We start from the raw sequence: 23,732 nt of genomic DNA, 5'->3' as shown, positions 1-23,732 counted from the left end.
GCTGAAGTACTGTAACTGTGAAATGTAGGCTCGGTAATGACTGAATGGCCTTGAACATTCACTTGACATCTTTATGCAGTGGCAGTATTATAGCCCATGAGGTTTATCTGAGGTGTGATTATTGCTTGTTGAAATTTTACCCAATACCCTGCCTTGATGACTTGAAATATAATCAGCTATGGCAATTTTTGATAGTCTCCATCAAGACTCATCTTTCTGTTATCATTAAGATCTCATTATTGAAAACCTCTGCATGACAGGTGCTGCTCTGTCAATAAAACGTCCTCAACTTATTCCTTGAAAATGTATTGATAAGACACCTTACAGAACTATACTGTACACAAAATACAATAGAATGTTTCTAGTACAAGTTCAAACAAACGGTCTATTTATGAGAAATAAATATGCTATTTCGAACAACAGTCTTACACGACAAAGAATAAAAGAGTTTGCCAACTATGTTATGCGAGTCCATTAATTTAATGAATGAATGTTCTGGACTGAAGTACCGTAACTGTGAAATGTAGGCTGGGTAGTGACTGACTGCCCTTGAACATTCTCTAGATATCTTTGTGCAGTGGCAGTATCATAGCCCGTGATGTTTATCCGAGGCTTGATTATTGTTAGTTGAAAGCTTTACCCAATACCTTGCCTTGATGACTTGAACTATAGTCAGCTATGGCAATTTTTGATAGTGTCCGTTGAGACTCATCTTTCTGTTAACGTCAAGATCTCATTAATGAAAATGTTCTGCATTGCAGGTGCTGGTCTGTCAATGAAACTACATCCTAAACTCTTTCCTTGAAAATGTATCGATAGGAAAGCCTACATAACTCAATTGTACACAAAGCACAACAGAATGTGTTTCTAGTACAAGTTCAAACAAACTTTGTTCAAATGATAAGAAATAAATATCTTATTTCACACAACAGTCCTATAAGATAAATAATAATAGAGTTTGCCAATTATGTTATGCTAGTCCATTAAATGAATGAATGAATGTTCTGTGCTGAAGTACCGTAACTGTGAAATGTAGTCTGAGTAATGATTGAATGGCCTTGAACATTCATTTGTTGTATTTGTGCAGTGGCAGTATCGTAGCCCATGAGGTTGATCTGAGGAGTGATTATTGCTGGTTGTAAACTTTACCCGATACCCTGCCTTGATGACTTGAAGTATAGTCAGCTATGGCAATTTTTGATAGTCTCCATATGAAAACTTCTGCATGACAAGTGCTGGTCTTTCAATGAAGCTACATCCTAAACTCTTTCCTTGGAAATGTATTGATAGGACACCTTACATAACTCAAATGTACACAAAGCACAATCAAATATGTTTCTAGTACAAGTTCAAACAAACGTTGGTCAAATGATAAGAAATAAATATGCCATTTTGAACAAAATTCTTACAAGACAAAGAATAAAAGAGTTTGCCAACTATGTTATGCTAGTCCATTAATTTAATGAATGAATGTTCTGTGCTGAAGTACCGTGGCTGGGTAATGACTGAATGGCCTTGAACGCTCACTGGATATCTTTGTGCAGTGGCAGTATCGTAGCCCATAGGGTTTATCCAAGGTGTGATTATTGCTAGTTGAAAACTTTATCCAATACCCTGCCTTGATGACTTGAAATATAGTCAGCTATGGCAATTTTTGATAGTCTCCATTGAGACTCATCTTTCTGTTAACTTCAAGATCTTCTTAATGAAAACCTCTGCGTGACAGGTGCTGGTCTGGCAATGAAATAACATCCTAAACTTTTTCCTTGAAAATGTATTGATAAGACACCTTACAGAACTATACTGTACACAAAACACAATAGAATGAGTTTCTAGTACAAGTTCAAGCAAACTTTGGTCAACAAATAAATATGCTATTTTGAACAACAGTCTTACAAGACAAAGAATAAAAGAGTTTGCCAATTATGTTATGCGAGTCCATTAATTTAATGAATGCATGTTCTGTGCTGAAGTACCGTAACTGTGAAATGTAGGCTGGGTAATGACTGAATGGCCTTGAACTTTCTCTTGACATTTTTGTGCAGTGGCAGTATCATAGCCCATGAGGTTTATCCGATGTGTGATTATTGCTAATTGAAAACTTTACCCAATACCCCACCTTGATGATTTGAAATATAGTCCGCTATGGCAGTTTATGATAGTCTCCATTTGAGCCCCATCTCTCTGTTAACATCAAGATCTCATTAATAAAAACCTCTGCATGACAGGTGCTGGTCTGGCAATGAAACTACATCCTAAACTTTTTCCTTGAAAATGTATTGATAAGACAGACACCTTACAGAACTATACTGTACATAAAGCACAAAATAATGAGTTTCTAGTACTAGTTCAAACAAACCTTGGTCAACAAATAAATATGCTATTTTGAACAACAGTCTTTCAAGACAAAGAATAAAAGAGTTTGCCATTTATGTTATGCGAGTCCATTAATTTAATGAATGAATGTTCTGTGCTGAAGTACTGTAGCTGTGAAATGTAGGCTCGGTAATGACTGAATGGCCTTGAACATTCACTTGACATCTTTATGCAGTGGCAGTATTATAGCCCATGAGGTTTATCTGAGGTGTGATTATTGCTTGTTGAAATTTTACCCAATACCCTGCCTTGATGACTTGAAATATAATCAGCTATGGCAATTTTTGATAGTCTCCATCAAGACTCATCTTTCTGTTATCATTAAGATCTCATTATTGAAAACCTCTGCATGACAGGTGCTGCTCTGTCAATAAAACGTCCTCAACTTATTCCTTGAAAATGTATTGATAAGACACCTTACAGAACTATACTGTACACAAAATACAATAGAATGTTTCTAGTACAAGTTCAAACAAACGGTCTATTTATGAGAAATAAATATGCTATTTCGAACAACAGTCTTACACGACAAAGAATAAAAGAGTTTGCCAACTATGTTATGCGAGTCCATTAATTTAATGAATGAATGTTCTGGACTGAAGTACCGTAACTGTGAAATGTAGGCTGGGTAGTGACTGACTGCCCTTGAACATTCTCTAGATATCTTTGTGCAGTGGCAGTATCATAGCCCGTGATGTTTATCCGAGGCTTGATTATTGTTAGTTGAAAGCTTTACCCAATACCTTGCCTTGATGACTTGAACTATAGTCAGCTATGGCAATTTTTGATAGTGTCCGTTGAGACTCATCTTTCTGTTAACGTCAAGATCTCATTAATGAAAATGTTCTGCATTGCAGGTGCTGGTCTGTCAATGAAACTACATCCTAAACTCTTTCCTTGAAAATGTATCGATAGGAAAGCCTACATAACTCAATTGTACACAAAGCACAACAGAATGTGTTTCTAGTACAAGTTCAAACAAACTTTGTTCAAATGATAAGAAATAAATATCTTATTTCACACAACAGTCCTATAAGATAAATAATAATAGAGTTTGCCAATTATGTTATGCTAGTCCATTAAATGAATGAATGAATGTTCTGTGCTGAAGTACCGTAACTGTGAAATGTAGTCTGAGTAATGATTGAATGGCCTTGAACATTCATTTGTTGTATTTGTGCAGTGGCAGTATCGTAGCCCATGAGGTTGATCTGAGGAGTGATTATTGCTGGTTGTAAACTTTACCCGATACCCTGCCTTGATGACTTGAAGTATAGTCAGCTATGGCAATTTTTGATAGTCTCCATATGAAAACTTCTGCATGACAAGTGCTGGTCTTTCAATGAAGCTACATCCTAAACTCTTTCCTTGGAAATGTATTGATAGGACACCTTACATAACTCAAATGTACACAAAGCACAATCAAATATGTTTCTAGTACAAGTTCAAACAAACGTTGGTCAAATGATAAGAAATAAATATGCCATTTTGAACAAAATTCTTACAAGACAAAGAATAAAAGAGTTTGCCAACTATGTTATGCTAGTCCATTAATTTAATGAATGAATGTTCTGTGCTGAAGTACCGTGGCTGGGTAATGACTGAATGGCCTTGAACGCTCACTGGATATCTTTGTGCAGTGGCAGTATCGTAGCCCATAGGGTTTATCCAAGGTGTGATTATTGCTAGTTGAAAACTTTATCCAATACCCTGCCTTGATGACTTGAAATATAGTCAGCTATGGCAATTTTTGATAGTCTCCATTGAGACTCATCTTTCTGTTAACTTCAAGATCTTCTTAATGAAAACCTCTGCGTGACAGGTGCTGGTCTGGCAATGAAATAACATCCTAAACTTTTTCCTTGAAAATGTATTGATAAGACACCTTACAGAACTATACTGTACACAAAACACAATAGAATGAGTTTCTAGTACAAGTTCAAGCAAACTTTGGTCAACAAATAAATATGCTATTTTGAACAACAGTCTTACAAGACAAAGAATAAAAGAGTTTGCCAATTATGTTATGCGAGTCCATTAATTTAATGAATGCATGTTCTGTGCTGAAGTACCGTAACTGTGAAATGTAGGCTGGGTAATGACTGAATGGCCTTGAACTTTCTCTTGACATTTTTGTGCAGTGGCAGTATCATAGCCCATGAGGTTTATCCGATGTGTGATTATTGCTAATTGAAAACTTTACCCAATACCCCGCCTTGATGATTTGAAATATAGTCCGCTATGGCAGTTTATGATAGTCTCCATTTGAGCCCCATCTCTCTGTTAACATCAAGATCTCATTAATAAAAACCTCTGCATGACAGGTGCTGGTCTGGCAATGAAACTACATCCTAAACTTTTTCCTTGAAAATGTATTGATAAGACAGACACCTTACAGAACTATACTGTACATAAAGCACAAAATAATGAGTTTCTAGTACTAGTTCAAACAAACCTTGGTCAACAAATAAATATGCTATTTTGAACAACAGTCTTTCAAGACAAAGAATAAAAGAGTTTGCCATTTATGTTATGCGAGTCCATTAATTTAATGAATGAATGTTCTGTGCTGAAGTACTGTAACTGTGAAATGTAGGCTCGGTAATGACTGAATGGCCTTGAACATTCACTTGACATCTTTGTGCAGTGGCAGTATTATAGCCCATGAGGTTTATCTGAGGTGTGATTATTGCTTGTTGAAATTTTACCCAATACCCTGCCTTGATGACTTGAAATATAATCAGCTATGGCAATTTTTGATAGTCTCCATCAAGACTCATCTTTCTGTTATCATTAAGATCTCATTATTGAAAACCTCTGCATGACAGGTGCTGCTCTGTCAATAAAACGTCCTCAACTTATTCCTTGAAAATGTATTGATAAGACACCTTACAGAACTATACTGTACACAAAATACAATAGAATGTTTCTAGTACAAGTTCAAACAAACGGTCTATTTATGAGAAATAAATATGCTATTTCGAACAACAGTCTTACACGACAAAGAATAAAAGAGTTTGCCAACTATGTTATGCGAGTCCATTAATTTAATGAATGAATGTTCTGGACTGAAGTACCGTAACTGTGAAATGTAGGCTGGGTAGTGACTGACTGCCCTTGAACATTCTCTAGATATCTTTGTGCAGTGGCAGTATCATAGCCCGTGATGTTTATCCGAGGCTTGATTATTGTTAGTTGAAAGCTTTACCCAATACCTTGCCTTGATGACTTGAACTATAGTCAGCTATGGCAATTTTTGATAGTGTCCGTTGAGACTCATCTTTCTGTTAACGTCAAGATCTCATTAATGAAAATGTTCTGCATTGCAGGTGCTGGTCTGTCAATGAAACTACATCCTAAACTCTTTCCTTGAAAATGTATCGATAGGAAAGCCTACATAACTCAATTGTACACAAAGCACAACAGAATGTGTTTCTAGTACAAGTTCAAACAAACTTTGTTCAAATGATAAGAAATAAATATCTTATTTCACACAACAGTCCTATAAGATAAATAATAATAGAGTTTGCCAATTATGTTATGCTAGTCCATTAAATGAATGAATGAATGTTCTGTGCTGAAGTACCGTAACTGTGAAATGTAGTCTGAGTAATGATTGAATGGCCTTGAACATTCATTTGTTGTATTTGTGCAGTGGCAGTATCGTAGCCCATGAGGTTGATCTGAGGAGTGATTATTGCTGGTTGTAAACTTTACCCGATACCCTGCCTTGATGACTTGAAGTATAGTCAGCTATGGCAATTTTTGATAGTCTCCATATGAAAACTTCTGCATGACAAGTGCTGGTCTTTCAATGAAGCTACATCCTAAACTCTTTCCTTGGAAATGTATTGATAGGACACCTTACATAACTCAAATGTACACAAAGCACAATCAAATATGTTTCTAGTACAAGTTCAAACAAACGTTGGTCAAATGATAAGAAATAAATATGCCATTTTGAACAAAATTCTTACAAGACAAAGAATAAAAGAGTTTGCCAACTATGTTATGCTAGTCCATTAATTTAATGAATGAATGTTCTGTGCTGAAGTACCGTGGCTGGGTAATGACTGAATGGCCTTGAACGCTCACTGGATATCTTTGTGCAGTGGCAGTATCGTAGCCCATAGGGTTTATCCAAGGTGTGATTATTGCTAGTTGAAAACTTTATCCAATACCCTGCCTTGATGACTTGAAATATAGTCAGCTATGGCAATTTTTGATAGTCTCCATTGAGACTCATCTTTCTGTTAACTTCAAGATCTTCTTAATGAAAACCTCTGCGTGACAGGTGCTGGTCTGGCAATGAAATAACATCCTAAACTTTTTCCTTGAAAATGTATTGATAAGACACCTTACAGAACTATACTGTACACAAAACACAATAGAATGAGTTTCTAGTACAAGTTCAAGCAAACTTTGGTCAACAAATAAATATGCTATTTTGAACAACAGTCTTACAAGACAAAGAATAAAAGAGTTTGCCAATTATGTTATGCGAGTCCATTAATTTAATGAATGCATGTTCTGTGCTGAAGTACCGTAACTGTGAAATGTAGGCTGGGTAATGACTGAATGGCCTTGAACTTTCTCTTGACATTTTTGTGCAGTGGCAGTATCATAGCCCATGAGGTTTATCCGATGTGTGATTATTGCTAATTGAAAACTTTACCCAATACCCCGCCTTGATGATTTGAAATATAGTCCGCTATGGCAGTTTATGATAGTCTCCATTTGAGCCCCATCTCTCTGTTAACATCAAGATCTCATTAATAAAAACCTCTGCATGACAGGTGCTGGTCTGGCAATGAAACTACATCCTAAACTTTTTCCTTGAAAATGTATTGATAAGACAGACACCTTACAGAACTATACTGTACATAAAGCACAAAATAATGAGTTTCTAGTACTAGTTCAAACAAACCTTGGTCAACAAATAAATATGCTATTTTGAACAACAGTCTTTCAAGACAAAGAATAAAAGAGTTTGCCATTTATGTTATGCGAGTCCATTAATTTAATGAATGAATGTTCTGTGCTGAAGTACTGTAACTGTGAAATGTAGGCTCGGTAATGACTGAATGGCCTTGAACATTCACTTGACATCTTTGTGCAGTGGCAGTATTATAGCCCATGAGGTTTATCTGAGGTGTGATTATTGCTTGTTGAAATTTTACCCAATACCCTGCCTTGATGACTTGAAATATAATCAGCTATGGCAATTTTTGATAGTCTCCATCAAGACTCATCTTTCTGTTAACATTAAGATATCATTAATGAAAACCTCTGCATGACAGGTGCTGGTCTGTCAATGAAACTACATCCTAAGCTCTTTCTTAGAAAATGAGACACCTTACATAACTCAACTGTACACAAAGCACAATAGAATGTAATTCTAGTGCAAGTTCAAACAAACGTTGGTCAAATAATAACAAATAAATATGCTATTTCACACAACAGTCTTACAAGACAAAGATTAATAGAGTTTGCTAATTATGTTATGGGGCAGCATGGTAGAAGAGGGGTTAGTGCATCTGCCTCACAATACAAAGGTCCTGAGTAGTCCTGAGTTCAATCCCGGGCTCGGGATCTTTCTGTGTGGAGTTTGCATTTTCTCCCCGTGACTGCGTGGGTTCCCTCCGGGTACTCCGGCTTCCTCCCACCTCCAAAGACATGCACCTGGGGGTAGGTTGATTGGCAATACTAAATTGGCCCTAGTGTCTGAATGTGAGTGTGAATGTTGTCTGTCTATCTGTGTTGGCCCTGTGATGAGGTGGCGACTTGTCCAGGGTGTACCCCGCCTTCCGCCCAAATGCAGCTGAGATAGGCTCCAGCGACCTCAGAAAGGAATAAGCGGTAGAAAATGGATGGATGGAATTATGTTATGCTAGTCCATTAATTTAATGAATGAATGTTCTTTGCTGAAGTACCGTAACTGTGAAATGTAGGCTGGGTAATGACTGAATGGCCTTGAACGTTCCCTTGATGTCTTTGTGCAGTGGCAGTATCATAGCCCATGAGGTCAGCTATGGCAATTTTGTTTAAAGTTTCCTTTATGACTCATCTTTCTGTTATCATTAAGATCTCATTATTGAAAACCTCTGCATGACAGGTGCTGCTCTGTCAATAAAACGTCCTGAACTTATTCCTTGAAAATGTATTGATAAGACACCTTACAGAACTATACTGTACACAAAATACAATAGAATGTTTCTAGTACAAGTTCAAACAAACGGTCTATTTATGAGAAATAAATATGCTATTTCGAACAACAGTCTTACACGACAAAGAATAAAAGAGTTTGCCAACTATGTTATGCGAGTCCATTAATTTAATGAATGAATGTTCTGGACTGAAGTACCGTAACTGTGAAATGTAGGCTGGGTAGTGACTGACTGCCCTTGAACATTCTCTAGATATCTTTGTGCAGTGGCAGTATCATAGCCCGTGATGTTAATCCGAGGCTTGATTATTGTTAGTTGAAAGCTTTACCCAATACCTTGCCTTGATGACTTGAACTATAGTCAGCTATGGCAATTTTTGATAGTGTCCGTTGAGACTCATCTTTCTGTTAACGTCAAGATCTCATTAATGAAAATGTTCCGCATTGCAGGTGCTGGTCTGTCAATGAAACTACATCCTAAACTCTTTCCTTGAAAATGTATCGATAGGAAAGCCTACATAACTCAATTGTACACAAAGCACAACAGAATGTGTTTCTAGTACAAGTTCAAACAAACTTTGTTCAAATGATAAGAAATAAATATCTTATTTCACACAACAGTCCTATAAGATAAATAATAATAGAGTTTGCCAATTATGTTATGCTAGTCCATTAAATGAATGAATGAATGTTCTGTGCTGAAGTACCGTAACTGTGAAATGTAGTCTGAGTAATGATTGAATGGCCTTGAACATTCATTTGTTGTATTTGTGCAGTGGCAGTATCGTAGCCCATGAGGTTGATCTGAGGAGTGATTATTGCTGGTTGTAAACTTTACCCGATACCCTGCCTTGATGACTTGAAGTATAGTCAGCTATGGCAATTTTTGATAGTCTCCAAATGAAAACTTCTGCATGACAAGTGCTGGTCTTTCAATGAAGCTACATCCTAAACTCTTTCCTTGGAAATGTATTGATAGGACACCTTACATAACTCAAATGTACACAAAGCACAATCAAATATGTTTCTAGTACAAGTTCAAACAAACGTTGGTCAAATGATAAGAAATAAATATGCCATTTTGAACAAAATTCTTACAAGACAAAGAATAAAAGAGTTTGCCAACTATGTTATGCTAGTCCATTAATTTAATGAATGAATGTTCTGTGCTGAAGTACTGTAACTGTGAAATGTAGGCTGGGTAATGACTGAATGGCCTTGAACTTTCTCTTGACATTTTTGTGCAGTGGCAGTATCATAGCCCATGAGGTTTATCCGATGTGTGATGATTGCTAATTGAAAACTTTACCCAATACCCCGCCTTGATGATTTGAAATATAGTCAGCTATGGCAGTTTATGATAGTCTCCATTTGAGCCCCATCTCTCTGTTAACATCAAGATCTCATTAATAAAAACCTCTGCATGACAGGTGCTGGTCTGGCAATGAAACTACATCCTAAACTTTTTCCTTGAAAATGTATTGATAAGACAGACACCTTACAGAACTATACTGTACATAAAGCACAAAATAATGAGTTTCTAGTACTAGTTCAAACAAACCTTGGTCAACAAATAAATATGCTATTTTGAACAACAGTCTTTCAAGACAAAGAATAAAAGAGTTTGCCATTTATGTTATGCGAGTCCATTAATTTAATGAATGAATGTTCTGTGCTGAAGTACTGTAACTGTGAAATGTAGGCTCGGTAATGACTGAATGGCCTTGAACATTCACTTGACATCTTTGTGCAGTGGCAGTATTATAGCCCATGAGGTTTATCTGAGGTGTGATTATTGCTTGTTGAAATTTTACCCAATACCCTGCCTTGATGACTTGAAATATAATCAGCTATGGCAATTTTTGATAGTCTCCATCAAGACTCATCTTTCTGTTAACATTAAGATATCATTAATGAAAACCTCTGCATGACAGGTGCTGGTCTGTCAATGAAACTACATCCTAAGCTCTTTCTTAGAAAATGAGACACCTTACATAACTCAACTGTACACAAAGCACAATAGAATGTAATTCTAGTGCAAGTTCAAACAAACGTTGGTCAAATAATAACAAATAAATATGCTATTTCACACAACAGTCTTACAAGACAAAGATGAATAGAGTTTGCTAATTATGTTATGGGGCAGCATGGTAGAAGAGGGGTTAGTGCATCTGCCTCACAATACAAAGGTCCTGAGTAGTCCTGAGTTCAATCCCGGGCTCGGGATCTTTCTGTGTGGAGTTTGCATTTTCTCCCCGTGACTGCGTGGGTTCCCTCCGGGTACTCCGGCTTCCTCCCACCTCCAAAGACATGCACCTGGAGGTAGGTTGATTGGCAATACTAAATTGGCCCTAGTGTCTGAATGTGAGTGTGAATGTTGTCTGTCTATCTGTGTTGGCCCTGTGATGAGGTGGCGACTTGTCCAGGGTGTACCCCGCCTTCCGCCCAAATGCAGCTGAGATAGGCTCCAGCGACCTCAGAAAGGAATAAGCGGTAGAAAATGGATGGATGGAATTATGTTATGCTAGTCCATTAATTTAATGAATGAATGTTCTTTGCTGAAGTACCGTAACTGTGAAATGTAGGCTGGGTAATGACTGAATGGCCTTGAACGTTCCCTTGATGTCTTTGTGCAGTGGCAGTATCGTAGCCCATGAGGTCAGCTATGGCAATTTTGTTTAAAGTTTCCTTTATGACTCATCTTTCTGTTATCATTAGATCTCATTATTGAAAACCTCTGCATGACAGGTGCTGCTCTGTCAATAAAACATCCTCAACTTATTCCTTGAAAATATATTGATAAGACACCTTACAGAACTATACTGTACACAAAATACAATAGAATGTTTCTAGTACAAGTTCAAACAAACGGTCTATTTATGAGAAATAAATATGCTATTTCGAACAACAGTCTTACACGACAAAGAATAAAAGAGTTTGCCAACTATGTTATGCGAGTCCATTAATTTAATGAATGAATGTTCTGGACTGAAGTACCGTAACTGTGAAATGTAGGCTGGGTAGTGACTGACTGCCCTTGAACATTCTCTAGATATCTTTGTGCAGTGGCAGTATCATAGCCCGTGATGTTTATCCGAGGCTTGATTATTGTTAGTTGAAAGCTTTACCCAATACCTTGCCTTGATGACTTGAACTATAGTCAGCTATGGCAATTTTTGATAGTGTCCGTTGAGACTCATCTTTCTGTTAACGTCAAGATCTCATTAATGAAAATGTTCTGCATTGCAGGTGCTGGTCTGTCAATGAAACTACATCCTAAACTCTTTCCTTGAAAATGTATCGATAGGAAAGCCTACATAACTCAATTGTACACAAAGCACAACAGAATGTGTTTCTAGTACAAGTTCAAACAAACTTTGTTCAAATGATAAGAAATAAATATCTTATTTCACACAACAGTCCTATAAGATAAATAATAATAGAGTTTGCCAATTATGTTATGCTAGTCCATTAAATGAATGAATGAATATTCTGTGCTGAAGTACCGTAACTGTGAAATGTAGTCTGAGTAATGATTGAATGGCCTTGAACATTCATTTGTTGTATTTGTGCAGTGGCAGTATCGTAGCCCATGAGGTTGATCTGAGGAGTGATTATTGCTGGTTGTAAACTTTACCCGATACCCTGCCTTGATGACTTGAAGTATAGTCAGCTATGGCAATTTTTGATAGTCTCCATATGAAAACTTCTGCATGACAAGTGCTGGGTCTTTCAATGAAGCTACATCCTAAACTCTTTCCTTGGAAATGTATTGATAGGACACCTTACATAACTCAACTGTACACAAAGCACAATCAAATATGTTTCTAGTACAAGTTCAAACAAACGTTGGTCAAATGATAAGAAATAAATATGCCATTTTGAACAAAATTCTTACAAGACAAAGAATAAAAGAGTTTGCCAACTATGTTATGCTAGTCCATTAATTTAATGAATGAATGTTCTGTGCTGAAGTACCGTAACTGTGAAATGTAGGCTGGGTAATGACTGAATGGCCTTGAACGTACCCTTGATATCTTTGTGCAGTGGCAGTATCGTAGCCCATAGGGTTTATCCAAGGTGTGATTATTGCTAGTTGAAAACTTTATCCAATACCCCGCCTTGATGACTTGAAATATAGTCAGCTATGGCAATTTTTGATAGTCTCCATTGAGACTCATCTTTCTGTTAACTTCAAGATCTTCTTAATGAAAACCTCTGCGTGACAGGTGCTGGTCTGGCAATGAAATAACATCCTAAACTTTTTCCTTGAAAATGTATTGATAAGACACCTTACAGAACTATACTGTACACAAAACACAATAGAATGAGTTTCTAGTACAAGTTCAAGCAAACCTTGGTCAACAAATAAATATGCTATTTTGAACAACAGTCTTACAAGACAAAGAATAAAAGAGTTTGCCAATTATGTTATGCGACTCCATTAATTTATTGAATGCATGTTCTGTGCTGAAGTACCGTAACTGTGAAATGTAGGCTGGGTAATGACTGAATGGCCTTGAACTTTCTCTTGACATTTTTGTGCAGTGGCAGTATCATAGCCCATGAGGTTTATCCGATGTGTGATGATTGCTAATTGAAAACTTTACCCAATACCCCGCCTTGATGATTTGAAATATAGTCAGCTATGGCAGTTTATGATAGTCTCCATTTGAGCCCCATCTCTCTGTTAACATCAAGATCTCATTAATAAAAACCTCTGCATGACAGGTGCTGGTCTGGCAATGAAACTACATCCTAAACTTTTTCCTTGAAAATGTATTGATAAGACAGACACCTTACAGAACTATACTGTACATAAAGCACAAAATAATGAGTTTCTAGTACTAGTTCAAACAAACCTTGGTCAACAAATAAATATGCTATTTTGAACAACAGTCTTTCAAGACAAAGAATAAAAGAGTTTGCCATTTATGTTATGCGAGTCCATTAATTTAATGAATGAATGTTCTGTGCTGAAGTACTGTAACTGTGAAATGTAGGCTCGGTAATGACTGAATGGCCTTGAACATTCACTTGACATCTTTGTGCAGTGGCAGTATCATAGCCCATGAGGTTTATCTGAGGTGTGATTATTGCTTGTTGAAATTTTACCCAATACCCTGCCTTGATGACTTGAAATATAATCAGCTATGGCAATTTTTGATAGTCTCCATCAAGACTCATCTTTCTGTTAACATTAAGATATCATTGATGAAAACCTCTGCATGACAGGTGCTGGTCTGTCAATTAAACTACATCCTAAGCTCTTTCTTAGAAAATGAGACACCTTACATAACTCAACTGTACACAAAGCACAATAGAATGTAATTCTAGTGCAAGTTCAAACAAACGTTGGTCAAATAATAACAAATAAATATGCTATTTCACACAACAGTCTTACAAGACAAAGATTAATAGAGTTTGCTAATTATGTTATGGGACAGCATGGTAGAAGAGGGGTTAGTGCATCTGCCTCACAATACAAAGGTCCTGAGTAGTCCTGAGTTCAATCCCGGGCTCGGGATCTTTCTGTGTGGAGTTTGCATTTTCTCCCCGTGACTGCGTGGGTTCCCTCCGGGTACTCCGGCTTCCTCCCACCTCCAAAGACATGCACCTGGGGGTAGGTTGATTGGCAATACTAAATTGGCCCTAGTGTCTGAATGTGAGTGTGAATGTTGTCTGTCTATCTGTGTTGGCCCTGTGATGAGGTGGCGACTTGTCCAGGGTGTACCCCGCCTTCCGCCCAAATGCAGCTGAGATAGGCTCCAGCGACCTCAGAAAGGAATAAGCGGTAGAAAATGGATGGATGGAATTATGTTATGCTAGTCCATTAATTTAATGAATGAATGTTCTTTGCTGAAGTACCGTAACTGTGAAATGTAGGCTGGGTAATGACTGAATGGCCTTGAACGTTCCCTTGATATCTTTGTGCAGTGGCAGTATCGTAGCCCATGAGGTCAGCTATGGCAATTTTGTTTAAAGTTTCCTTTATGACACATCTTTCTGTTATCATTAAGATCTCATTATTGAAAACCTCTGCATAACAGGTGCTGCTCTGTCAATAAAATGTCCTCAACTTATTCCTTGAAAATGTATTGATAAGACACCTTACAGAACTATACTGTACACAAAATACAATAGAATGTTTCTAGTACAAGTTCAAACAAACGGTCTATTTATGAGAAATAAATATGCTATTTCGAACAACAGTCTTACACGACAAAGAATAAAAGAGTTTGCCAACTATGTTATGCGAGTCCATTAATTTAATGAATGAATGTTCTGGACTGAAGTACCGTAACTGTGAAATGTAGGCTGGGTAGTGACTGACTGCCCTTGAACATTCTCTAGATATCTTTGTGCAGTGGCAGTATCATAGCCCGTGATGTTTATCCGAGGCTTGATTATTGTTAGTTGAAAGCTTTACCCAATACCTTGCCTTGATGACTTGAACTGTAGTCAGCTATGGCAATTTTTGATAGTGTCCGTTGAGACTCATCTTTCTGTTAACGTCAAGATCTCATTAATGAAAATTTTCTGCATTGCAGGTGCTGGTCTGTCAATGAAACTACATCCTAAACTCTTTCCTTGAAAATGTATCGATAGGAAAGCCTACATAACTCAATTGTACACAAAGCACAACAGACTGTGTTTCTAGTACAAGTTCAAACAAACTTTGTTCAAATGATAAGAAATAAATATCTTATTTCACACAACAGTCCTATAAGATAAATAATAATAGAGTTTGCCAATTATGTTATGCTAGTCCATTAAATGAATGAATGAATGTTCTGTGCTGAAGTACCGTAACTGTGAAATGTAGTCTGAGTAATGATTGAATGGCCTTGAACATTCATTTGTTGTATTTGTGCAGTGGCAGTATCGTAGCCCATGAGGTTGATCTGAGGAGTGATTATTGCTGGTTGTAAACTTTACCCGATACCCTGCCTTGATGACTTGAAGTATAGTCAGCTATGGCAATTTTTGATAGTCTCCATATGAAAACTTCTGCATGACAAGTGCTGGTCTTTCAATGAAGCTACATCCTAAACTCTTTCCTTGGAAATGTATTGATAGGACACCTTACATAACTCAACTGTACACAAAGCACAATCAAATATGTTTCTAGTACAAGTTCAAACAAACGTTGGTCAAATGATAAGAAATAAATATGCCATTTTGAACAAAATTCTTACAAGACAAAGAATAAAAGAGTTTGCCAACTATGTTATGCTAGTCCATTAATTTAATGAATGAATGTTCTGTGCTGAAGTACCGTAACTGTGAAATGTAGGCTGGGTAATGACTGAATGGCCTTGAACGCTCACTGGATATCTTTGTGCAGTGGCAGTATCATAGCCCATGAGGTTTATCCGAGGCGTGGTTATTGCTGATTGAAAACTTTACCCAATGCCCCGCCTTGATGACTTGAAATATAGTCAGCTATGGCAACTTTGATAGTCTCCATTGAAACTCATCTTTCTGTTAATATTAAGATCTCATCAATGAAAACTTCTGCATGATCGATGCTGCTATGTCAATGAAACTACATCTTTAACTCTTTCCTTGAAAATATATCGATGGGAAACCTTATATAACTCAACTGTACACAAAGTACAATAGAATGTGTTTCTAGTACAAGTTCAAACAAACGTTGGTCAAATGATAAGAAATAAATATGCTATTTCACACAACAATCTTACAAGATAAAAAATAATAGACTTTTTCAATTATGTTATTCTAGTCCATTAATTTAATGAATTAATGTTCTGTGCTGAAGTACCGTAACTGTGAAATGTAGGCTGGGTAATGACTGAATGGCCTTGATCATTCTCTTGATATCTTTGTGCAGTGCAATTGTTTGATAGTCTCCTTTGAGACTCATCTTTCTGTTAACATCAAGACCTCATTAATGAAAATCTCCGCATGACACGTGCTGGTCTGTCAATGAAACGACATCTTAAACTTTTTCCTTGAAAATGTATCGATAGGAAACCTTACAGGACTCAACTGTACACAAAGCACAACATAATGTTCCTAGTACAAGTTCAAACAAACGTAGGTCATATGATGACAAATAAATATGCTATTTCACACAACAGTCTTACAAGACAAAGAATAATAGATTTTGCCAATTATGTTGTGCTAGTCCATTAATTGAATTAATGAATGTTATGTGCTGAAATACCGTAACTGTGGAATGTAGGCTGGGTATCAAATCAAATTAAATCAAGTTTTATTCATAAAGCGCTTTTCATACATAAAAGAAATGCAACGCAAAGTGTTTCACAAAGTTAAAAACAATACCCCAGTGACCCATATCCTCCATTATCACATACGTACGCACGGACACAGATACCAAACACAAACACACGCACACGCACACGCACACGCACACGCACACGCACACGCACACGCACACGCACACGCACACGCACACACACACACACACACACACACACACACACACACACACACACACACACACACACACACACACACACACACACACACACACACACACACACACACACACACACACACACACACACACACACACACACACACACACACACACACACACACACACACACACCATGGATTCACTGCATATCTTTGTGAAGTGGCAGAATCATAGACCATGAGGTTAATCCGAGGGGTGATTATTGCTAGTTGAAAACTTTACCTATACCCTGCCTTGAAGACTTGAAATATATGGCAATTGTTGATAGAGACCATTGAGACTAATCTTCCTGTTAACATCAAGAGCTCATAAATGAAAACAATTGTAAAACTGTTGCTGGTGTATCTGTCAACAAAACAGTAGTGGAGACTGAATGTGTTATTACATCCTGAAATTTTTCCTTAAATACAAGCAAAGGCTGTAAGGTTTTGTCTTTCATCATGTAAATGTATCAAATAGCACAACACCAAAGGACACCTTATTCACAAATATCAATTGTAGACAAAGCACAATAGAATGTATTTCTAGTACAAGTTCAAACCAATGCTGGTCAAATGATAACAAATACATATGCTATTCCACACAACAGTCTTAAAAGATGAATAATGATAGATTTTGCCAAATATTTCATGCTAGTCCATGAATTTAATGAATGAACGATCTGCATCGAATCTGTGAAATGCAGGCTGGGTAATGACCTTATCCCCTTGAACAATTATTCATTTTCCTTTATTTACCAGGTAAAAACTTGTTGTGATTAAGATCAAGATCTCTTTTACAAAAGTGATTTGGCCAAGAGGGCAGCAGAAAACAGGTTTTATAATGACATATAAAAACAACCAGTAGCAGTTACACATAGTGATGGTCAGTTGAAGCCTATTTGGATCACTTGAGCCAAATGGTTCGAAAATTTCTCGAGGCTGCAATGCATGCTTCGGCACAAGACACCACCTGCTGGTCAAATGTATCATTACAAACAGCTGTATTTTAACCACAGAACGTGTGATGCATTGAATTGTTGCGTCTGGCCTGGCTCTTGGAAATGACAATGAATCCCAATAAATGTTTGACCAAAGTGTTTTGCCAGTTAAATCAACACAAGTATAATAAAATATGTTTTATGTGTTATATATTGTGTGATTTTATTTTGCCAACATGGTAGAATCTTATGATAGAGCAGGTTGTATAATGTTTTTCTGTCACCTTGAGCAAATGGCATAAAGAGAAAGATGACAATGTAATGTAACTGGGACAGTGACGTAGAGATCAGAGGAGATTTATTTCATTATTATTTTTTGTGTTAAGTGATTCTTTATTTTTTTTTCTTGACAAAACCTCTCCATCATTCTGCAATTGAATTCTGGCAGCTGGTTAAAAGACAATAAATACAGCATGTGTTTAAACAGCTTGGAATAAGTTTGCCCTCAAATTTATTATCATGCAGCGATATTCTTTGATTCTATTGGCATTTCAAAACTATGTGTGTTCTCTATCCAGGTTCCGAAGTGACCACAACTCTCAAAAGCTTGGTTTTTGTGTTGTTGAATATTCCACCAAAATCTGAACTGCGTCCAGATTCGCAGTCACGTTGTACGGCCTGGCAGCGAGGCTTCACACGTCATAGGGGACGGCGTGGCGAAGTTGGGAGAGTGGCCGTGCCAGCAATCTGAGGGTTACTGGTTCAATCCCCACCTTCTACCATCCTAGTCACGTCCGTTGTGTCCTTGAGCAAGACACTTCACCCTTGCTCCTGATGGGCCTGGTTAACGCTGTGCATGGCAGCTCCCGCCATCAGTGTGTGAATGTGTGTGTGTGAATGGTTGAATGTGGAAATAGTGTCAAAGCGCTTTGAGTTCCTTAAAAAAGGTAGAAAAGCGCTATACAAGTACAACCCATTTACCATTTACCATAATTTCCGGCTCCTCTCGTACATGGTGCGCGCCTCGTGGAAAAAAAACCTCCATTACCCGACACACGCCTTGAAGCCACATCTGTTCTCTGTTTCATAATCCTAAAGCACTCATGCTAAGAGAGCACCGCTTGAATAAGACAGCACACTGAATTGTAATACAAATAATAATAAAAAACAGGGGTTTTGCCTTAAAATTTAAACTAGAATTGAAGTTGGTGTAATTATCTAGATAGATGCTTTATCTAATTGCATAACATACATATATTTAATGTCTGTATCACTACACTGACTTCAGGAATGCATTATTTTATGTGAGTATGTATAGTATACATCTATTTCATTTGTAATATTATGAATATGTAATATATGTATGTATATATTGTGGAGCATCACAATACCTCCGAACAGGTGAGACTAGGCAGAGGACCAGCCATCACAATGAAAGCATGCACCAGGCGGTCAAACTACGCCAACCTCTAGGTGTGGTCATTGAAGGCAAGTACATCCCTAATTTTATCCACAATCAGGCTGATGTGTGGCCACCTGCCCCAAGGCAGCTGTGTCAGGTTGGCAATCACTGTGTTTGATTTAAATAGCACCTCAGTGTTTGAGTCATTGTGTGGCTGGCTCCCTGCTGGGAAAGGTCTGCTGCCATCGGGCGGTAAGTGTGTTGCTCCACTGAAATATAGTTTGTAAATTAGTCTGCTAAATGTGTAATATGTTCGATTCATTGAATGCTGTGATTTATTGAACTTTGCACTGATCAGTAGTGATGGGTCCGGCAACACCGATGCATCGGCGCATGCGTCGAGCTCATAGAGCGATACCCTGTGTCGGTGCGCGTATCGCTTTTAGAAAGTCACGTGACCGAACACGAGCTGTTTTGGTCACGTGACCGCTCATGAGCTGTTCTGGTCACGTGACCGCTCATGAACTGTATCGCACTGACGCCTGCGCGCCAAACTGTGTTTATTAGGAAGCGGCGCAATGCGTGTTGTTGACGAACACCATTAGGGCCGCTTGTTGTCACTGTCACTCAAAGTTGCATTTCAAAATTACACAGAATAAATGTGTTTATTTTGTTTAGAATTCAGATGGGTTTGATTTGGTGCGCGGCATATATTGGCTGTGCGGCGCACGGTGTGCGCGGAGGACGCTTGAGCACTGCGCAATTGCGCAGGCGCGCACCTTGGGAACGTTGCTCACAGGGCACAGAGGAGGCGTCAGTGCGATACAGTTCATGAGCGGTCACGTGACCAGAACAGCTCATGAGCGGTCACGTGACCAAAACAGCTCGTGTTCGGTCACGTGACTTTCTAAAAGCGATACGCGCACCGACACAGGGTATCGCTCTATGAGCTCGACGCATGCGCCGATGCATCGGTGTTGCCGGACCCATCACTACTGATCAGTGCAAAGTTCAATAAATCACAGCATTCAATGAATCGAACATATTACACATTTAGCAGACTAATTTACAAACTATATTTCAGTGGAGCAACACACTTACCGCCCGATGGCAGCAGACCTTTCCCAGCAGGGAGCCAGCCACACAATGACTCAAACACTGAGGTGCTATTTAAATCAAACACAGTGATTGCCAACCTGACACAGCTGCCTTGGGGCAGGTGACTTTCTAAAAGCGGTATATAGGACGCATGCGCCTATGCATCTGTGTTGCAGGACCCATCACTACTGTTACTAGAGAAGGTACAGGAATGACGGCGTGGCGAAGTTGGTAGCGTGGCCGTGCCAGCAATCGGTTACTGGGGTTCAATTCCCACCTTCTACCGTCCTAGACATGATACATGTTCACATTATTTGACTGTATCTAAAAAAGATAAAAATATATTTTTATTTAAATGAAGATATGAAATAATTCTAAATGAAATACAATGATTTGGTTTATATTATTGTATATACTAGGTCATAAAATCAGTGTCAGTTGAGTCGGTCCATAGGTTGCCTGTAGGGATTTTTAATGTCCAGCAGATGTCAGTATTTAGTGACACAGTATCGACACAGTATCAATACAGTTTTGCAATGTGTCGAAACGCTTCATGAGGCCTCATCAACCCATCACTACTGATCAGAGATTTCTATGCTCTATGTTCCAGGCAATTTAGGAGACTTGAATGAAAACCCCAACCGGGAGGAATTTAAGTTAACCTGCATTCCAAAAAAGTGACTGAATAAAGCAACGCTGCTGCGTTTGAACCTTAACAGAACTGTCTCTGGGAGGTTGGTTTGTGACTGCACATCACTATATATATATATATATATATATATATATATATATATATATATATATATATATATATATATATATATATATATATATATATATATATATATATATATATATATATATATATATATATATATATATATATATCACTGTACTTTTCAATGAAGATAACTTTAAACTAGTCTTAACTTTAAAGAAATACATTGCTAATGTGGTAAATGACTATTCTAGCTGCAAATGTCTGGTTTTTGGTGCAATATCTACATAGGTGTACAGAGGCCCATTTCCAGCAACTATCACTGCAGTGTTCTAATGGTACAATGTGTTTGCTCATTGGCTCAGGAGGCTAATTGGTGATTAGAAAACCCTTGTGCAATCATGTTCACACATCTGAAAACAGTTTAGCTCGTTACAGAAGCTACAAAACTGACCTTCCTTTGAGCAGATTGAGTTTCTGGAGCATCACATTTGTGGGGTCAATTAAATGCTCAAAATGGCCAGAAAAAGAACTTTCATCTGAAACTTGACAGTCTATTCTTGTTCTTAGAAATTAAGGCTATTCCACAAAATTGTTTGGGTGACTCCCAAACTTTTGAACAGGTCTATATATATATTATAGACCTGTTTCTTTACTTCCACAATTTTCTAAAATCATTGAAAAACTGTTCAATAACAGATTAGAGAGTTTCATAAATAAAAAAAGAATACTCGAAGAGAACTAATATGGATACAGAGCTAATGTTTAAACTTCAATGGCTTTAATTGAAATTACAGAAGAAATGACCAATGCAATAGATAGTAAAAAATGTGCGGCAGCAGTTTTTATGGATCTAACTAAAGCATTTGACACAATTAATCACAATATTTTAATAAAAAAACTAGAACGATATGGCATCAGAGGGTTAGTCTTAAACTGGATAAGAAGTTATCTAACGAACAGGAAACAATACGTGAAACTAGGCGAACACACGTCTACAACGCTAAATATATCCTGTGGTGTACCTCAGGGATCAATACTAGGACCTAAATTATTCAATCTCCAAATAAATGACATTTGTAAAGTTACAAAAGATATAAAGTTAGTATTTGCGGATGATACAACAGCGTTTTGTTCAGGAGAGAACAAAACGCTGAATATATATATATATATATATATATATATATATATATATATATATATATATATATATATATATATATATATATATACACACACATACATACACTGTTATATATATATATATAACAGTGTATGTATGTGTATATATATATATATATATATATATATATATATATATATATATATATATACATACATACATACACTGTTATATATATATATATATATATACTTGCCAAAATCGTCTCGTGTACATCCTTGTCATCATCGATTACGCAACCAGATACCTCGAGGCCATTCCCTTGCGTGTTGCTACCGCCAAGAATGTTGCCCATGAACTACTCATGCTTTTTAGCCGTTTTGGAATAGCAGACGAGGTTTTGACAGACCAGGATACCTGTTTTATGGCCCGTGTAATGACCGCATTGTATAAAATGATTTAAGATAAAACAGATCAGAAACTCCGTCTATCACCCACAAACTGACTAGTGGAACGCTTTAATTCAACCTTGAAGACATGTTAAGGAAACTGGTTGAAGTTGACGGCAAAGACTGGGACCGGTTAATTCCTTATGTACTGTTTGCTATTTGTGAAGTGCCACAAGCCTCTACAGGTTTTTCTCCCTTTGAGCTGCTCTACGGGCGGCATCCACGGGGGCTGCTAGACCTCGCCAAGCAAGCCTGGGAAAGTCAGCCCTCCCCCCACCGGAACGTTATAGACTATGTGGAACACCTACAGGAGAGAGCCAGAAGGGTGTGACCACTGGTCCGGGACCATATGGAGAAGGCTCAAGCACGGACATACAACAAGGGCGCCCGTCTCCGTGAGTTTAAGGTGGGTGACCTTGTCTTAGTATTGGTCCCGACGGCAGAGTGCAAATTCTTGGCTATGTGGCACGGCCCTTACGAGATCGCTTAAGGAGTGGGGGCCGTCAACTACCGTGTTCAGCAACCAGGCCGGAGGAAAGGTTTGCAGCTGTACCATATGAATGTATAGAAAAGTTGGCACACTGCTGCACCTTTGCCTAGCCCTGCCCTTCTAACAGACCACTCTTCCCAGAAACCCGCCGTCAGTGTAGGCGTGGACCTTAGACCAGCCCAAGTCCAAGATGTCCAAGAACTCTTGGGCCGCTACCGGGACATTTTTGCAGAGATGCCCGCACACATGTCATAGAACATGACATAGAGACCCCTTCCGGGAAAGTGGTCAGGCAGCGCCCATACAGAGTCCCAGAAGCGCAGAGGGCAGCGAGAAGAGGTAATAAAGATGCTTGACCAAGGCATCATTGAAGGATCCTACAGCCCTTGGTCCAGTCCGATCGTCATCGTCCCTAAACCAGATGGCTCTTTGAGGTTGAGTTGAGTTTGAGTTTATTTCGAACATGCAAGCATACAACATGATACATCACAATTTCCAGTTTCTCTTTTCAACATGTTCGAAAA

At 37.9% G+C, this 23,732-nt stretch overlaps 1 protein-coding gene and 29 non-coding genes across 30 annotated transcripts in view; all 30 read left to right on the top strand.

Moving 5' to 3' along the window:
- LOC133641707 (uncharacterized) overlaps positions 1-23,463 on the top strand; it is a 53,410-nt gene extending 29,947 nt beyond the window's left edge. The window contains exons 8-11 of the mRNA XM_062035649.1: positions 19,330-19,416; positions 22,886-23,043; positions 23,144-23,257; positions 23,350-23,463. Of these exons, the coding sequence (XP_061891633.1) occupies positions 19,330-19,416; positions 22,886-23,043; positions 23,144-23,257; positions 23,350-23,463 (473 nt within the window). The remainder of the gene's footprint in view (positions 1-19,329; positions 19,417-22,885; positions 23,044-23,143; positions 23,258-23,349) is intronic.
- On the top strand, positions 68-207 carry LOC133642040 (U4 spliceosomal RNA). The gene has a single exon (XR_009824393.1). It is a non-coding gene; the product is annotated as a U4 spliceosomal RNA (small nuclear RNA).
- LOC133642119 (U4 spliceosomal RNA) lies at positions 567-707 on the top strand. Its single transcript, XR_009824467.1, has one exon. It is a non-coding gene; the product is annotated as a U4 spliceosomal RNA (small nuclear RNA).
- Positions 1,076-1,217, top strand: LOC133642055 (U4 spliceosomal RNA). Its single transcript, XR_009824408.1, has one exon. It is a non-coding gene; the product is annotated as a U4 spliceosomal RNA (small nuclear RNA).
- On the top strand, positions 1,533-1,673 carry LOC133642105 (U4 spliceosomal RNA). Its single transcript, XR_009824453.1, has one exon. It is a non-coding gene; the product is annotated as a U4 spliceosomal RNA (small nuclear RNA).
- On the top strand, positions 2,034-2,175 carry LOC133642073 (U4 spliceosomal RNA). Its single transcript, XR_009824424.1, has one exon. It is a non-coding gene; the product is annotated as a U4 spliceosomal RNA (small nuclear RNA).
- Positions 2,540-2,679, top strand: LOC133642039 (U4 spliceosomal RNA). Its single transcript, XR_009824392.1, has one exon. It is a non-coding gene; the product is annotated as a U4 spliceosomal RNA (small nuclear RNA).
- On the top strand, positions 3,039-3,179 carry LOC133642118 (U4 spliceosomal RNA). Its single transcript, XR_009824466.1, has one exon. It is a non-coding gene; the product is annotated as a U4 spliceosomal RNA (small nuclear RNA).
- Positions 3,548-3,689, top strand: LOC133642054 (U4 spliceosomal RNA). Its single transcript, XR_009824407.1, has one exon. It is a non-coding gene; the product is annotated as a U4 spliceosomal RNA (small nuclear RNA).
- LOC133642103 (U4 spliceosomal RNA) lies at positions 4,005-4,145 on the top strand. Its single transcript, XR_009824452.1, has one exon. It is a non-coding gene; the product is annotated as a U4 spliceosomal RNA (small nuclear RNA).
- LOC133642065 (U4 spliceosomal RNA) lies at positions 4,506-4,647 on the top strand. Its single transcript, XR_009824418.1, has one exon. It is a non-coding gene; the product is annotated as a U4 spliceosomal RNA (small nuclear RNA).
- On the top strand, positions 5,012-5,151 carry LOC133642031 (U4 spliceosomal RNA). Its single transcript, XR_009824384.1, has one exon. It is a non-coding gene; the product is annotated as a U4 spliceosomal RNA (small nuclear RNA).
- LOC133642117 (U4 spliceosomal RNA) lies at positions 5,511-5,651 on the top strand. Its single transcript, XR_009824465.1, has one exon. It is a non-coding gene; the product is annotated as a U4 spliceosomal RNA (small nuclear RNA).
- On the top strand, positions 6,020-6,161 carry LOC133642053 (U4 spliceosomal RNA). Its single transcript, XR_009824406.1, has one exon. It is a non-coding gene; the product is annotated as a U4 spliceosomal RNA (small nuclear RNA).
- Positions 6,477-6,617, top strand: LOC133642102 (U4 spliceosomal RNA). The gene has a single exon (XR_009824451.1). It is a non-coding gene; the product is annotated as a U4 spliceosomal RNA (small nuclear RNA).
- Positions 6,978-7,119, top strand: LOC133642064 (U4 spliceosomal RNA). Its single transcript, XR_009824417.1, has one exon. It is a non-coding gene; the product is annotated as a U4 spliceosomal RNA (small nuclear RNA).
- Positions 7,484-7,623, top strand: LOC133642030 (U4 spliceosomal RNA). The gene has a single exon (XR_009824383.1). It is a non-coding gene; the product is annotated as a U4 spliceosomal RNA (small nuclear RNA).
- LOC133642024 (U4 spliceosomal RNA) lies at positions 8,798-8,938 on the top strand. The gene has a single exon (XR_009824378.1). It is a non-coding gene; the product is annotated as a U4 spliceosomal RNA (small nuclear RNA).
- On the top strand, positions 9,307-9,448 carry LOC133642049 (U4 spliceosomal RNA). Its single transcript, XR_009824402.1, has one exon. It is a non-coding gene; the product is annotated as a U4 spliceosomal RNA (small nuclear RNA).
- LOC133642044 (U4 spliceosomal RNA) lies at positions 9,778-9,919 on the top strand. Its single transcript, XR_009824397.1, has one exon. It is a non-coding gene; the product is annotated as a U4 spliceosomal RNA (small nuclear RNA).
- LOC133642029 (U4 spliceosomal RNA) lies at positions 10,284-10,423 on the top strand. The gene has a single exon (XR_009824382.1). It is a non-coding gene; the product is annotated as a U4 spliceosomal RNA (small nuclear RNA).
- Positions 11,597-11,737, top strand: LOC133642116 (U4 spliceosomal RNA). Its single transcript, XR_009824464.1, has one exon. It is a non-coding gene; the product is annotated as a U4 spliceosomal RNA (small nuclear RNA).
- LOC133642052 (U4 spliceosomal RNA) lies at positions 12,106-12,247 on the top strand. The gene has a single exon (XR_009824405.1). It is a non-coding gene; the product is annotated as a U4 spliceosomal RNA (small nuclear RNA).
- LOC133642098 (U4 spliceosomal RNA) lies at positions 12,578-12,718 on the top strand. Its single transcript, XR_009824447.1, has one exon. It is a non-coding gene; the product is annotated as a U4 spliceosomal RNA (small nuclear RNA).
- LOC133642043 (U4 spliceosomal RNA) lies at positions 13,079-13,220 on the top strand. The gene has a single exon (XR_009824396.1). It is a non-coding gene; the product is annotated as a U4 spliceosomal RNA (small nuclear RNA).
- Positions 13,585-13,724, top strand: LOC133642022 (U4 spliceosomal RNA). The gene has a single exon (XR_009824376.1). It is a non-coding gene; the product is annotated as a U4 spliceosomal RNA (small nuclear RNA).
- LOC133642021 (U4 spliceosomal RNA) lies at positions 14,899-15,039 on the top strand. The gene has a single exon (XR_009824375.1). It is a non-coding gene; the product is annotated as a U4 spliceosomal RNA (small nuclear RNA).
- LOC133642051 (U4 spliceosomal RNA) lies at positions 15,408-15,549 on the top strand. The gene has a single exon (XR_009824404.1). It is a non-coding gene; the product is annotated as a U4 spliceosomal RNA (small nuclear RNA).
- Positions 15,879-16,018, top strand: LOC133642113 (U4 spliceosomal RNA). The gene has a single exon (XR_009824461.1). It is a non-coding gene; the product is annotated as a U4 spliceosomal RNA (small nuclear RNA).
- Positions 17,158-17,291, top strand: LOC133642079 (U4 spliceosomal RNA). Its single transcript, XR_009824430.1, has one exon. It is a non-coding gene; the product is annotated as a U4 spliceosomal RNA (small nuclear RNA).
- Positions 23,464-23,732: the final 269 nt, after the last annotated feature.

Source organism: Entelurus aequoreus, linkage group LG24, assembly GCF_033978785.1.
Source record: "Entelurus aequoreus isolate RoL-2023_Sb linkage group LG24, RoL_Eaeq_v1.1, whole genome shotgun sequence".
Classification (NCBI taxonomy): Eukaryota; Metazoa; Chordata; class Actinopteri; order Syngnathiformes; family Syngnathidae; genus Entelurus; species Entelurus aequoreus.
This window is presented reverse-complemented; position numbering and strand designations above follow the sequence as displayed.